At 39.4% G+C, this 16595-nt stretch overlaps 1 protein-coding gene across 1 annotated transcript in view; it reads right to left on the reverse strand.

Annotated features, from left to right (window-relative positions):
- The window catches only part of LOC106087128 (uncharacterized), a 632434-nt gene extending 629444 nt beyond the window's left edge, over window positions 1-2990 (reverse strand). Inside the window, exons 1-2 of the mRNA XM_059365898.1 lie at window positions 2533-2990; window positions 1952-2221 (exon numbers count right to left, since the gene is read on the reverse strand). Coding sequence (XP_059221881.1) covers window positions 1952-2221; window positions 2533-2584 — 322 coding nt within the window. The 5' untranslated portion in view covers window positions 2585-2990. The remainder of the gene's footprint in view (window positions 1-1951; window positions 2222-2532) is intronic.
- Between the last annotated feature and the right edge of the window lie 13605 nt (window positions 2991-16595).

A 16595-nucleotide genomic window follows, 5' to 3' on the forward strand; every position in this document is an offset into this window, starting at 1 on the left:
TTATTTGAAAAGTAATATATATATATATATATATATATATATATATATATATATATATATATATATATATATATATATATATTACTTTTCAAATAAGCATATTAAGCATATATATATATATATATATATGTATATATATATATGTGTACTTTATCAATACTTTAGCTCAAGAGAATTTTGTATTGAAAAATAGTCTTGAAAGAAAATTTCATTGAAATTTTATTTTTAATTTATTTTTATTTTTTTAAGACTGACCTAACCTAAGTTTTTTTTTTTGTCAGACATTTTTTTTTTGTCAGCGAAATGCGAAATGTTTTTCACGCCAAATCAATGTTGTTTTAGAAACGTAAAAAGGACACGCAGGCCGACTTCTGACTTCAACTAAGGTTTATTCATAAAATTTGAAAAGGGTTTACTTTTATAGAAAAAACAGTAAGGAAGGGCAAAAGTCGGGTGGTGCTGACTGTATAATACCCTACACCTACCATATAAGTACAAGTATCCAATTCTGAACCAATTTTGATGGACCTCAGCGAGGAAATATGTTCAAACTGTAATAACTACGGTTGACAAATGAAGACATTATTATCTGACGGGAGCTATACCTAAATCTGAACCGATTTCGAGCAAGCAAGTCGTTGTAGGTTTTGGGAAGACTGATCAATAAATGCGCTAGCAGTGGCTCTAGGAGTGAAAATCGGGCGATATATATATATGAGAGCTATATCTAAATCTGAACGGATTTCCATGAAATTCACCAGTAATGTCGATCGAGAGTCATAATAAAATTCTTCCTGCCGAATTTCGAGAGATTCGTTTAAAAAAAGAGCATTTAATTTCAATATTACTGCAAATCGGACGAACATATATATGGGAGCTATATCTAAATCTGAACCAATTTCGAGCCAACTTTAAAGATACTGTGACAGTAGTTGAGCAAAGCGTTGAACGAAGTTTTGGGAAAATTGGTCACTTAATGCGCTTGCAGTACCCTTAGGAGTGAAAATCGGGCGATATACATATATGAGGGCTATATTTAAATATATATATATATATATATATATATATATATATATATATATATATATATATATATATATATATATATATATATATATATATATATATATATATATATTAATATATATATATATATATTACTTTTCAAATAAGCATGTTGATGAAACTACAACATTTAAAAAAAAAATATCCAAAGAAAAAGGTTTAATTAAATAATTATCAATAAAGACAAAAATTAAATAATTAGTGTTTGAAGGCAAACTTTTTTTGAAACCTGCTCAATCGAAAAAAATCGATAACATTTTTTTTAAGACAATGAAGTAAAAGTGATATTTATCAGAAATATGGTTAGGAACATGACATAACGAAAAGGTAGTATACAATAAACAGCTGAGTACAATTTTTTCTCGCGAAGTGCAAGAGTTTTCATAGCGTTCGCTTGTGTGTTTGTGTCAGGTTAGATAAGAGTGGCAGTCCTTTACAGACTCACTTAGACTATTTAAGTCCATTGTGAAACCACAGTAGCGACAGACGAGGGCTTCTGGCGGGAATCGAACCCACGACCCTTGCACTGGTAATCCAAGCACACTACCAACTCGGCTACCGGGGCGCCCAATATTCTCTGGTTAGAAATGGACCATTAATAAAAAAACCGGTTAATTTTCAAGAAACCGATTAGTATATTAAGCTCAAAAATCCGAAAACTCGGGTTTCAAGAACTGAACTGATCACCGAAGATTTTTTAAAACTCATTATTTAGTCTCCGCAATATTGCCCAATGAGTGATTGCTTTGAGGTGCAGTCTTGTGCAGATGCCGTTTGTAACTTATTAATAATCGTGTATGTGTGGCTTCATACAATATATGGCAAATGCAAATAAATTTAATGAATGATATTTTGTGAAACAATCTTATTCAAAAAAATATTATACCTGGTTTAATACACGACATTCCACAAACTCCATCGCACAAACATTTTTTTTTTTTACTCTTACAATCCTCATCAGACGAACATTTTCGCAAACATTTTTGCCCTAGTAATGTTGCTTGCTCCTCATCCCGGGGGCATTCCGTGGATGGGGAGTTTCGTGGATTTTTGTATATTCGGCTATCGTCGTCAGCTTCCGATGATTCGTCTTCATCCCAGTCGTCATCTTCATCATCCTGCGGAAGTTCAGTTTGAACAAGAGGAACGGCGAAAACTAAAAAAAAGAAATATTGGCAAGCACAGGGGATGTTTTAACATTGACCTAAATTGAATATCTGTTGGGATGATGTGATGAGTGCATTGTACTAGTATGTGTATGCGTCCGTACATAGAGGGTGCTTTTCGTATTAATTAATTCTTTAATAGCGATTTTCCAAACTTTCCACATGGAACTTGCGCAAGCGTTGGTTATATAAGATGCATTGATTTGCCATTTAATTACAAAATTTAAAAGTTTAGTTCTTATTCACTGTGGGAGTGTCATATGTAATACTTTATTTGATGTTTCATGTAAGATATCATTACCTTTTAAACTAAAAACGCATACAATAAGCACATGAAGAAGGAAACGATTCATATTAACAAATACTTTATTCAACAAGGTATTGCAACAAAATGTATATATTTCTTAGCAAAGATTCTTTCACCCGAGTGTTATTATTATTTATTTTTTTATTAATTCTTAACTCTGACGAAACATTTCGTTTTCAAATATTATTATTGTTCACTCGCAAATCCGTTTCAACCGTGCACCACGAACGAACTGTAAGAAGTGGCGGGAATGTATGTATGCGAATATCACAAACATTCACGTAAAATTGTTTAATAGTTATATTCGAAGATTTGGAATCTTGAAATCGTCAATAGGTACTGAATGAAGCAACTTGAACAAAATTCCCTGAAAAAGTTATAATAATTCGTTTTCCGTAGTAGGTAATTGTTGTGAATGTCGTACTGGGTATCGTTATTTGACATAAATGTGGTGAGTTACAGCATCTAACGAATCAACAGTCAAAAGGGTATGTTCATTGTACAATTAAGAAGATAGAGTCACCAGCCCAGCTGATAAAATATTGGAATTTCAGTGTTGTATTCGAAACCCACTAGAACGTCAAACTCTTGTTTATATATATTAGTTTTTGTTAGCATTTTGCGATTTTACCATGGTTATGAAGCAGACGCTGGGTAATTTTCAGCACAACACAATGTAAGAAGAGTGGTCAGAAGTTCTGGTAGACTAGTGGGAATTTCTACTTCACTCCCACAGAGTTGTACCATTGATTACTTTGTTGTTGGGCAAGTGACTTTACCTTCTTAATTTTACTATGGATATGTTCAATGGTATATATAACGCAGTTTGAATATGAACTAGAGTGGGTCAATTTTGGCGGATCTGAAAATCGAATTCTACAAAATATTCTAATGATGATTTTGATCGTTCAAAAAAGTGAAGAAGTTTTTCGACATATCGCACTACAATCAAAAATTTGGGTTCGTTTCCCCCTAAAATGTAATCCCCCACCGGGTATAATTTTCCATTTCGTGGACCATGAGCAACTACACCGCAGCGATAAACCATTTCTTATACCAATACAGATTTCTATCTTCATTGCCTACAAGTTCTGCTTCTCCAATTTGAACATTTGGTGTCATAAAAAACAATAACAGCAATAAAATGCAGTATTTTGTAGCAACCAGTATTTCTCACTAAATAACTACAATGGAAAGAAGTATTTAAAAAACAGTATTTCTCACTAGGCCTATCTCAATTATTTAATGCAAAGAGACAAATTTTGTATCTTATACTTTTTGTTAGTATGTATATATGTATATATGTATATATTTGGTATTAGGTTAGCTTAGGTTTAAGTGGCAGTCTGACGTCAGACTCACTTAGACGTTTTCATCCATTGTGATACCACAGGAACAGAAAAAGGAAGATGCCTTCTAGTTCCTACCGTTGAACCATTCAGATCGTTTTAAAAAGCCCAACAACTTGCGAATGTTCACGTACTCTAAATCAAACAGATTCTCAAAGAAATGAGAACCTAAAGTGGAACTCTTTCTGACTGCTAGTGCGGGACACACATACAGAAGGTGTTCTATAGTCTCTTCTTCCTCGACGTCCCTACAGCTTCTGCAAAAGTCGATGCTGGTAAGCTTCAGTCTGTCAGAATGTTTTCCGATTAGACAGTGACCTGTCATAACGGACACAATGACTGAGACGTCTGTTCTAGCCAATGACAGCAAAGCAGTAGACCTCTTCAAGTCTAGATGAGGCCACATAGTTTTGGAATGCTCACAGCCCCCTCTTTGCGACCATCTATCATTCGTTGTCTTTCGGGCCTGGTCCTGAAAACTTAGCTTACATGTCGCTAGAGGCATACCCACAGATTCCAGTTTCCCTGGAATGTGTTCAGTCATCTCGTTGAGAGATCTGCGACAGTCGAAGGCGCTTTTTGTGTTCAGAATTACGTTTTCCAAAGATATAATGGCTGTCTGAGAAGATATTTATGCCAATAATCGTTATGACATTATTTTTTAGCCATTCTACCACTTCCTTAATTGCAAAGATCTCCGCTTGATACACACTGCACTGGTCGGGTAACCTTTTCGATATGACACATTTCTAGATCTTTCGAGTACACACCAAAGCTCATCTGGTCGTCTAGTTTGGAACCATCCGTATAGAAGTCTATGTAACTTCTGCTACCAGGGATATCGTAGTTCCAATCGTTTCTATCAGGAATGGTGGTAAAGTACCTTTTATCAAAATGCGGCTTAGGTAGGGCGTAATCCACACTGGAACATCGGATATTGTATCAAGGACAACACAGTGTCCGTAGCCGCCACATGACCAAAGAGGGAGCTGCTTTGGTCTCACGTCAGTGGTCGCTGCAATACGTCTAGCCACAATGTCCAGAGGCATAAGATGTAGCATTAAGTTCAGTGCATCAGATGGTGTCGTCCTCAGAGCGGCTGTGATGCACGAACAAGCCATCCTATGGATCCGATTGAGTATTGAACAGTAGGTGAACTTTTGAAGCGCCGTCCACCAGACCACAACACCATATAGCATTATAGGTCTGACAACTTCAGTCTCCAGGGATCTTTGCCTTAACATATGTTTCTATCAAACTCACAAGAGTCTTCAGCATGAAGGATGCCAGACTAAAAGGACGAAAATCTTTCGTCCTATTATCAGGTTTCCTGCTTTCGGAATGAAATTGACCTTCGTGGCGATCTATCCCACAGGTATATATGGCTGATACAAGCAGAGTATATCTACCTGAGCCAAGAAACAAGTATATCTGACACAGCTTGTAATTAAACCTGGTCACTTAAAAATGTCGAAACTTCCTATTGCCCAAAGGATTTTCTGCTCAGTCAGAATTTCCCTAATAACCTCCGACGAATGCATACCAATGACAACCACTTCTAGTGACAACCTCAACCGCCTAATGGATACCCCTATCGCAGCTATCCTTGAGTGACTTAAATTTTTCTTCCAAAAATAATAACTTATTACGAGTTATAGGAAAATTCTTGCGTCCGCTCCACTCAAAGGTTCAAACAAGAATTTGACCGGATCTAAAAGATGGCTTGTTTGTGTTTCACAGCCGCACTGAGGACGACGCCATCTGTCACACTAAATTTAATGCTACATCTTATGCCTCTTGACATTGTGGCTATACAAATTGCAGCGACCCCTGCCGCGAGGTTAAGTGAGCTTTCTCATTTGTCATGTGGCGGCTATGGATACTGTGTTATCCTTGATACAATTTCCGATGTTGCAGGCAGTGTGGATTACAATCTGTCCCTAGCGACATTAGCAAAGGTTCTTGGACCCATCTTACTGTTCTTCACCCTAGTTCTTTTAGGCAAGTTACGGCCTGATACCACCATAGCAGCTGTTGGGTCTTTGGAGTCCACTCTAAGCGTACTCCCTAAGAACTGTTATGCTATTGGAGCAATATCGAGTTATAGTCCGATTCGGACCATAAATGAATTGAATGCAGAACATAGTAGAAGTCATTGTGTAATATTTCAGTCCATTCGGATAAGAATTGCCCCCTATATTGTCTCAAAAAGCCAAATCGGAAGATCGGTTTATATGGGAGCTGTATCAAGGTATAGATCGATTCCGACCATATTGCATACGTGTGTTGAGTGCCATGGGAGAAGCCGTTGTACAAAATATTTGCTAAATCGAATGAGAATTGCTCTCTCTAGAGGCTCCAGAAGTCAAGGACCCAGATTGGTTTATATAGCAGCTATATGAAGTTATGTACCGATTTGCGCCAAACTAATCACAGTTTTTGGAAGTCATTTCAAAACACCTCAGGCAAAATATTAGCAAAATCGGATGAGAATTGCGCCCTTTTGCGGCTCAAGAAATCAAAATCCAAGATCGGTTTATGTCGCACCCATACCAGGTTATAGACAGATATGGACCATCCTTCGCACAAACGTGGGATGTGATACCAAAACAGCACGTGCAAAATTACAGCCATATATATCAGGTTATGAATCGATATTACCCATGCTTAGCACAGTTGTTGGAAGTGATATCAAAACACTACGTGTAAAATTTCAGTTAAATCGGACGAGAATTGCGCCCTCTAGAAGCGAGGACCCAAGATCGGTTAATATGGCAGCTATATCAAAACATGGACGGATTTGGCCCATTTACAATCCCAACCGACCTACACTAATAAGAAGTATTTGTAGCTTTATTCAAACAAACGGACGAGCGGACATGGCTAGTTCGACTTAAAATGTCACGACGATCAAGAATATATACACTTTATCGGTTCTTAGACGCATATTTCGAGGTGTTACAATCTGAATGACGAAATTAGTATACCCCCCATCCTATGGTGGAAGGTATAAAAATAGAACTCACATGTAAATGTGTGTCTCAGTGGATGTTTATATTCACCACTGAATTTATACTTGCCATAACCTTTTTTCTTTAGATTTAGATACAAAAGACCATGCCAGTCATGTGCACATTAGTAGAGCAATAACAAAAAATGCGAGCTAGATCTGCCACATTTCGAAACGTATACCAATGATAGATCAGGTAGTTTATTTACAGTAATATTCCACATATTAAAATCATCTCTTCCAACAAATTTTCTAAAAAATGCCTAAAGTAATCAAAACGCGTAACAGGCAACCATAAAAAGTTAGTTGAAGTAGTAGTAAGAAATGTTTGCTAATACAGCAGCCATATGTTTACTGAAACAGCAGTAATGTCTGCTTTTCCATTTTCAGCAGACAATAATTGCGGTTTTAGCAAACATTTTTGCTGTTTTTTTTTTTGGTTTTGTATATTTTTTAGTTGCAATCTTTTGTACAATATTAAGCAAATTTGGTAAATGGGAGAAAAATAACGTTATGTTTGCTTCATTTAAAAACAAAAAAACATACTACTAAAAGTATTTATAATAAATGACTTATGAATTAAGTAACATATTATTATTTGCAGTCTACTTATTTTAGATTCTTTTAATAAATTTGATTATTTTGAACCAGTTTCGAAATGGAAGATCTGGTACATTATCTCTTTTTAATCTTTTCTGCAGAATCGTCTAACAAGGCAATTGCCAGTGGATTAACGTGATTGCTAAGCTTTGCAAGGTATCTGCTGCTATATCTTTTGACTTCATCCTTTACAAACGATATATTTAAGTCAGTGTGCATCATTTTATTAAAGACATACCATGGTGCGTTTGTTATTGCACGAAGAGATTTTGACTGAAAGCGTTGAAGAATTTCAGTATTTGTGTTGCTAGCAGTTCCCCAAAGTTCGAAGCCAGACGTTTAAACCGGTTTTAGAATGGTCTTGCGGAGAATGATTTTATTTTCCATTGAAAGTTTTGACTTGGTTCCTAATAACCAGTACATTTTCCTGAATTTGATAATGAGCTGATTTCTTTTTGCTTTTATATGAGCCTTCCATGCAAGTCGCCTATCTAAGTATAAACCTTGATATATTACTGGTGGACAAGTGTCTCGTCTTAATGCAAAAGTAATATGAGTTGCATTTCTCTGCATTTACTTGGATATTCCATTTATTTAGCCAGTTGTTCATTTCGTCAAGTTGATTTTGTATTTTAGACCATGTTTCCACTTGGAGCAAATCTAGATTTGCGACGAGATTTCGGAAATCCAGTGTTTTGCAACGAAATTTCCCATACATTTTCCAATATTTCTTATTGAAATTATAAAATTGAGTAGTAATTTAATAAAATCGTTTCACAAATTTAAATGCTGAACGCAATGTTTTGCTGAACACATTAAAAATGCTAAACACAACAAAAACCCTGTCAAAAACGTCGCTGTTGAGATTATCTCAAATCAAGTGAATTTGGGCTCTAGTGGAAACATGATTTAGATGACGCTTTAGCTGCTGTTTCGTGAGCACTAATAAAAGTTGTATCATCCGCACAGGTGGCAATAACGATATCATCGATTGTTGTCTCTTGTGGGATACCTGCTCTGATATATTTTATATCTGATAAGTCATCATTTATTTTCACATAAAAACTTTGGTCCATTAAATAAGATTTCATTAACAAGTAGAATGGAGCTGACAAATACTTTTAAGTTTGAACAGTAGGCCTTCGTGCCACACCTTGTCAAAAGCGTGACGTATGTCTAAAAATACTGCAGAACAATAATTACTCGGATTAATCTGTGGCACTCTGGAATTATATGTTTCTTGTTTAATATAGGTAAGAGCCTTTTTAAGAAACATCGCTGAAATATTTTAGAAAAAATTACCAATAGACTAATAGATCCATATGATGTCACCATATTTCCGGGTTTGTTAGGTTTGGGAACCATAATAATCTATGCACACTTCCATGAAAATGCTGTTGAATTCCTAAATGCAGAAATGTTCTGTTTCATCATCGCCTATGTTTGATTCGCTCAGTATTATTAGTTATGTCTTATTTATTACATTTTTGATTTGCGTTAAAAAAATTAAAAAGATTTTTTTCTCAAAAAAGGTATATTCATATGTAGGATTGTAATAGGGTTATTTAAAAGTGTTAGCTCGATTTCATCAAAATTATTAATAGTTTTATACATTTTTTATACAAAAATAGTGTAAAAACTTTGAAAAATTTTAATTTAATTTTCATGGTTTTTGTTTTGGTAATTTTTATTATAATGTATTGAATTTGAGTTATTAACTCTTATTTTAATTTGTAAATGATTCGATATCGGCATTATTTTTGGTAAAAATTGGTGAAAGTGTTTCGGATTTGAGTGCAAAATTGCACTGTTATTTACCCAGACAAATTTCCATTCACATTCCTTGCTTTAGTTTTGACCATCCATAAAAGTCAGTTTTTCGTTTAAAAGGCTCTGAAAAATTGTTAAGTCGGGATTAAAGTGTAATGTTGACACGGTGTTGAACCCTTGTCTGGTTTTTTCCTATGCCATTGATTGAGATAGATGCAGATCTAGCGGGGAGTCCAAGCCGGGTAACTTATTAAGATTTGGTTGACTTATGATCCTGTGATTAGGTTAACGTGTGATCCTGAGTCGAGAATCGCCTGGCATTCGATTTCCAAGCCATTAGCCTTAACCTTTACCAATGCTGCTCCAAGTAAAAAGTAGGGCCTGTGGGTAGCGGAATTTGCAGCAATGCTTTCTACTACAGTTGCTGGTGTAGTGACGAGAGAAGTTGCTTGTTCTGGTGACTGATAACTGGTCGTGGTTGAACCTGTGGATGGTTCTCCTTGTTTTGTGTATGTTGTTGTTGTGGTAGTGTTTTGAACACTGAGGCGGCTGCCCTTGCTGATGAAAGACTCCATCGGGCAATCCGGTACGTACAACCGGATACCATGGGATTGGTGTTGTGTATGTGGCACTACCTTGTGGAGAGTATTCGAAGTGAACCAGCGTATTATGTTTTTCCCACATTTTTGGCAGCGGCCTAAAATCGTGCACTGCTTGGTAGAGTGATTACCGTTGAAGCAGTTTATACATAACCTTTGCTTTGTACAAGGTTCAGTCAGTTTCTCTTTATATACCACTGCTTTGAGAGTATGGAAGTAGGTTTTGCGGTAGTTTTAGAAAATCGCTAAGTTTTTGTAGCTCCTTAGGTTTTGGAATTGATTGCTCATATTGGCCATAAACAGTTTTATCTACCTTTTTAACTAAAAGAGAAATTAAAAGTGGGTCCCATGACGTAGTCTGGATATCCATGTTGGATGGAGCCTCTAAGCATGGTTTTTTGTATCGTGTAATCCCTTGAGAGCGCTCAACAAGCTGGCGCCAAATGGCTGTTCGAGTAGTTTTTGAATTGCCGTGGCCACCATAATTCTTTTGTTATTATTGCGATTTTCCAGCAATGCCATGCCGCTTGGTAATTTTCTCTAGTAACCGCAAACTGGAAAATAACATTTGCTGCTTCCTTTGATACCACATCATGTGAGCGTCGGATATTTTTTGCTCAAAGATGATTCTTTTAAATAAATCTGCAAATGAAGTCCATTTCATGTAATCACCATCGAATTTCGTAATGGCGATTACAGGTAAGGAGGCCACCGTGGCGCCGAAGTTAGCATGTGCGCCTATGACGCCGAGCGCCTTTGTTTAAATCTCGTCGCGAACACCAAAAAGATTTTCAGCGTTGGTTATCCCCTTACAAATGCTGGCTACATTTGTGAGGAATCCTGCCACGTTAAAGCTTCTCTACCAAATGGTATGGCTCCTTATCATTGAGCTTCAACATTAATCGGACATTGATATGCGAGAGGTATCCCCTGTTCGCTAATGTTCATGGGAAATTTGTAGTTAATAAGATCGCAGGTAAGGGTAATGGATTTGAACTCATTTTCACTTCGGCAGTGGTGGATATGTTTTGATGAGTCGTAGCCGGATAAACCTGATTGGGGATACTCCAGTACCTCATCATTAAATGTTTCCAACTGTTGCCACAGGTGGGTGCTGGTGGCCTTTTCACCTCGTAGTAATATCCCTCCTGGTCCTTTAGCTTCAGGCCCTCTAGCTGATGAGGCCACCAGTGGCTGCAACCTGGGATGCAGCGGGGTTTGGGGTTCCTGATGGCTGACTGATGCTCGCTTAAGCATCCCAAGTTCAGTTTCCATCAATGCGACGAAATTTGTTGTTAAGGACTGAAGCCTGGAGCCTGTTGAGTCGCTCCTCGCAGTAGGGATTCGTCTTTCGGCTACTAAAGTCTTTACCTAAATTTCTGATTATGAAAGTGGTATTGCTTCCATAATCAGAAATTTCCTTCGGTTTCTGGAGAAGTTGAGCTGGGGCTTCCATGTTGGTTGCGTTTTTATCAAATGCGAAGATGTGGTTAACTGTGAGAAAAGTGCAAAAATTGTATTGAGTATTATTTATTATAGTATTGAGTCCTGTCAAGGTCGCCAAATGTTGGCGCATAAGCTCGTTTGCTTTGCCCTTTTTTGAGAGAAAGAATAAAATCAAACAAAAAATTGTTGATTGAGTTTTTGTACTACATTTGCTATTCATTTGAGTAGCACATGAAAAACAAAGTACATGTGCCTTCCACAGAAAAGCTGACACATTAATTCTTATGCTTTCGCTGAATTTGAGGAAAACAAAACAATTAAAAAATCATAAAAAATTAACAAGTTTATTTGTGTCAATTACTTTTGATCTGATTTGGAAGAAGCGTTAAAAATTACAAAATAATTACACTCGTACTACATTATCAATATTTGTTCTTACTTGGGTTTGGAATCGTATAATGATTAAATGCAAAGCCAAAATCCTATTTGCCATACCACCGTTTCCCATGCTGTCAGACACAGTTCGGTGCACGCGCGTTTTCAGTATCTGTTTAAAATGGCAAGAACAGCTACAGACCACAATTTTGTAAATTCAATAGAAAACGCCTTGCTAAGTCCCAAAAGCATTTGTCAGAATAAAAAAAGCGAAAATATGTTCTTTATCTAATATTCGTTAATATTTTTGCAAAATTTTGTATGAAAATGTTATCAACTGTTTATTTTCCTGTGTTTTCAATGAATTTGCAAAATAGAGCAACAGCGGTGAATTTATTGTGTTGTGAAATATATAAAAATTTTATGTAAAAACACAAATGGTTTAAAAACACAATGGATCCCATAGCAGCCGGTTGTACGCACCGGATTGACCCGGAATCCCTCATCGACAAGGATGTATGTGTTCGCACATCCCGGAGCGCCTTCTCCGCATCTTTCTGGTCCGTGCCGGGATTGAAAAGAACCCCCGACTCTGGTTCTGTTCGATTTGCCACAACTGCCTCCATCATCGGTCGGTGTCGGTGTAATCGGTTCATGGAGTGTCGGTGTAATTGGTGCATGGAGTGTCGGTGTAATCGGTGCTCTGGCCTCACATCACTACGGGAGTATAGTCATATAGACAGCAGTGGGTCACAAGCGTCGTCGTGGTCGCCTTCTGCGTCCTCGTCGTCAGACTATGTGACCCCGTCTTTTCCCGTGCGGAAGTGTAAGCAACAGCAGCATCCCAGTCCCAATATTGCCAGACCAGTGCCGGGAAGTGTATAATTTTTGCAACTTAACTGCAACCGTCTCCGTGGCAAAATCGACGAGATTGTGGATTTTATGAGTCGGAAGGACATATTGGTCACAGTCAAAAGTGACCAACACCTGCAGCTTGCACAGTTGTGCTACGTAAGGATCGCTCAAGGTATGGAGGTCGGGGATTAGTGATACACCATTCAATGCAATATAGACCCATGTCGCCTGCGCCTGGCGCTAGTGACCCCTACATGGAGTGCATGGAGATAGCAGTCAGGTCCGGTACTGCCGAGATAAAGCTGTGCAACGTGTACATACCGCCAGTTGGAAGCTGTTTCCTAATTTATGGCAACTATAAGAGTGTTCAAAGACAGATTGAGGACAGTAGTAAGGTACTAACTCCAGGTAAATCCAATTCTTCAACATCAATGTAGAGATTTCTTCGGGGCCCAACGCCTAGGATGTCACTCTCGGGATGCACAATATATTGACGGTTGAACAACCTGGCGCATCTCTTCAGATCAGTCACGGTTACGTCGCCAAAAGTGACTGAGGTCCTGTAAATCCGTCACCGGGGTTCGAGAGTGACTTAACAGTAGACCTCAGCTTGACTAAAACGGTGCCTAAGTTACATTGCTCCAAGTGTTCCAGCCACAAATTCTGCTTATGTTCGTTGACTACCCTGTTTATTTCCAGATTCAGCTCGCTGATTCTGGGGGTTAGTGGGATCCGTACAACGAATCCCATCACGCTCGTCTGCGAGTACCATTGCCTGCGGCGGGAAATTGGGCCGCAGTTGGGTTTTTGACCGGCTGGTATAAAGCGAATGATGTCTCGGAATTTCCTTTCGGCAACTAGCACATCCGAGGGGGGTGCCAGTTCACTGAAGCGGCGGTTGGTTACTCTCTGAAGCCAGCCCAATCGGCCTTCTTCTGATTGATAAACGTCCGGCGCTCAGAGGTTATGAAGTCGGGTGGTCGGTCGATGGTGAGGATTATGGGGAGGTGGTCACTCAGGAGGAGGTGCTCACTCATTCACCGTGCAAATCGTGGAGCCTTCAATCTGCTCTGCCAAAGCCATGCCACATTGGTCGTTACCTAGGGGAGATTGCCATGAAATATGATGCGCATCAAAGTCCCCTAGATCCAGACGATTGTGGCCAGATAGTAACCCACTTATGTCGGGGTTGTAAGCCTGGTCATTAATTGGGACACAGCTACCAACCGGCGGTATGTACATGTTGTATAGCTCTATCTCAGCAGTACCGGACCTGACTGCTATCCCCATGCACTCCATGTAGGTGTCACAAGCACCAGGCGCAGGAGGTTGAAGGCTCCACGTTTTGCACGTTGAATGAGGATGCCTCATAAGTATTACGAGTAGGTGCAGCAGCTCGCCAGACATTTCCATTGCATCTCCTGACTGACGTATCCTTGCAAGCCGCCATTTCTACAGGGTCGGACCACCTCCCCATAATTCTCATCATCGACCGACTACCCGACTTCATAACCTCTGAGCGCCGGACGTTTATCAATCAGAAGAAGGCCGATTGTGCTGCCTTCAGAGATTACACCAATCGCTGCTTCAGTGAACTCCCACCCCGCTCGGATGTGCTAGTTCCCGAGACGGAATTCCGAGACATCATTAACACAGCAGCCGCTCGCTTTATACCAGCCGGTCGAATACCCCAAATGCGACCCAATTTCCGGCGTAGGCAGTGATACTCGTAGACAAGCGTGATGGGATTCGTTGTACGGACCTCACTAACCCCAGAATCAGTGAGCTGAATCTGGAAATAAACAGGGTATCCAACGAACATAAGCGAAATTTGTGGCTGGAACACTTGGAGCAATGTAACTTAGGCACCGGTTTAGGCAAGCTGTGGTCTGCTGTTAACTCACTCTTGAACCCCGGTGACGGGATTCGAGCCACTTTTGGCGACGTAACCTTGACTGATCCGAAGAGATGCGCCAGGTTGTTCAACCGTCAAATAATTGTGCATCCTGAGAGTGACAGGAAAAGGAGGAGAGCCAGTCGTAGGATCCGTGGTTTCCGAGCCGATGGCTTCAATCAGCCCAGCACATGTGATAGGACGGTCCTCGTGGCACTATTTGAGGACATCTCCAACAAGCTCCTCCAGCCAGGCCTGAAACGCTGGGTCGCAAATTGTCTGTGTGGTCGCCAGTCGTTTGTGGAATTTAGGGATAAGAAATCGAAGCACCGTACAGTGAAACGGGGAGTTCCCCAAGGCGGGGTGATATCTGCGGCACTGTTTGACCTCTACCTATCCTCCATTCCACCCCCTCCAGACAGCATTGAGATCGTATTAAAGGGTGATTTTTTTGAGGTTAGGATTTTCATGCATTAGTATTTGACAGATCACGTGGGATTTCAGACATGGTGTCAAAGAGAAAGATGCTCAGTATGCTTTGACATTTCATCATGAATAGACTTACTAACGAGCAACGCTTGCAAATCATTGAATTTTATTACCAAAATCAGTGTTCGGTTCGAAATGTGTTCATTCACCGTAACGTTGCGTCCAACAGCATCTTTGAAAAAATACGGTCCAATGATTCCACCAGCGTACAAACCACACCAAACAGTGCATTTTTCGGGATGCATGGGCAGTTCTTGAACGGCTTCTGGTTGCTCTTCACTCCAAATGCGGCAATTTTGCTTATTTACGTAGCCATTCAACCAGAACAACCATTTGCCACCAAATCTTCAGCCACATTGTTCACTACAAATACGGGTGAGGTGAATACCACGCTAACTGTAATGGTCGATGGAGAACTAATTCCGACCGTCAAGTGTCCCAAAATACTGACCGTCACATTTGACAGCTCTTACACATTCTCCCCACATGCCACAGGAATTTGCGATAAAGTCAAAAGTAGAAACAAGGTCCTCAAGTCACTTGCCTGCTGCACTTGGGGTGTAGACAAAAAACATTGTTGACCACGTACAAAGCAATTGACCGGTCTGTGGTATATTATGCAGCGCAGGTGTGGTCTCGTCAACTTTGTGACACGCAGTAGAATAATATTCAGATCTGTCAGAATGCCGCCCTCCGAACTGCGACAGGTTGTCTCCTCAGTTCTCATGTGGCCCACCTCCATCAGGAGACAAAGACCCTACCAATGCGAAGACGTAACTACGTGCTGTCTAAGCAATGCCCTTTGTACTGTTATCGCAGAGACCATCCAAACCATCATCTTGTGGATAGATATCCACCGCCCAGAAGCCTTAAGGTAGATCTACATGATCTAGAGCGTGAGGTTCAGCGCTACAAGAGAGAACATCTAAATCATATGGCATATCAAGCAGGTCTAGACAACATTCATGCAGACATGGTAGCAGATGCGGTAAATGGCTACGGCGTGAATGTAGTCTTTGAAGAACGACCGCCTCCCATTGCACCTGAATAAATTGATCTCCCCCGGTAAACCAGAGTAGTTCTGGCTCAATTACGTTCCGACAGATTCAGCCGCCTTAATTCCTACAGAGCAAGGATTGATGCCAACGTGCAAGATGTATGTCCCGATTGTGACCAGGGACCACACGACACACAGAAAGACAGAACACAACAAACTGCTGCAAAAACAACAACATTAAAATGTGATTTAATTATTTCGACATACAGCATTCATTGTATGATCAATTTTAAAATATTCTACATATTTAGTATATAAAAATGAAATTGTTGCGCTTTGTTTGTTAGTTTGTTATGCCACCCCAAAAACACCACCCAACAGGACATTTACCGCTTTAGGCAATATGGATATCAAATGAGAGACATTCAAGAGTACAGTACGTACTTGTCATAAAAATGTCTCCTTTAGTGTCGGGGGGTTTCCCTTCCCCAAAAACACAACCCAACAGGAAACTTTTACCGCTTTGGGCAATATGGGACTCAAATGAAAGGTATTGAGGATAAGAAAACGTATCTGATATCCAATTGTCGGACGAAGTGTTAGGGGGATCACCCCAACCCCCAAAACACCCAAAACCACAAATCGGACATACTTATCGACCATGGTAATATGG

This window comes from Stomoxys calcitrans, chromosome 3, assembly GCF_963082655.1.
Source record: "Stomoxys calcitrans chromosome 3, idStoCalc2.1, whole genome shotgun sequence".
Taxonomy (NCBI): domain Eukaryota; kingdom Metazoa; phylum Arthropoda; class Insecta; order Diptera; family Muscidae; genus Stomoxys; species Stomoxys calcitrans.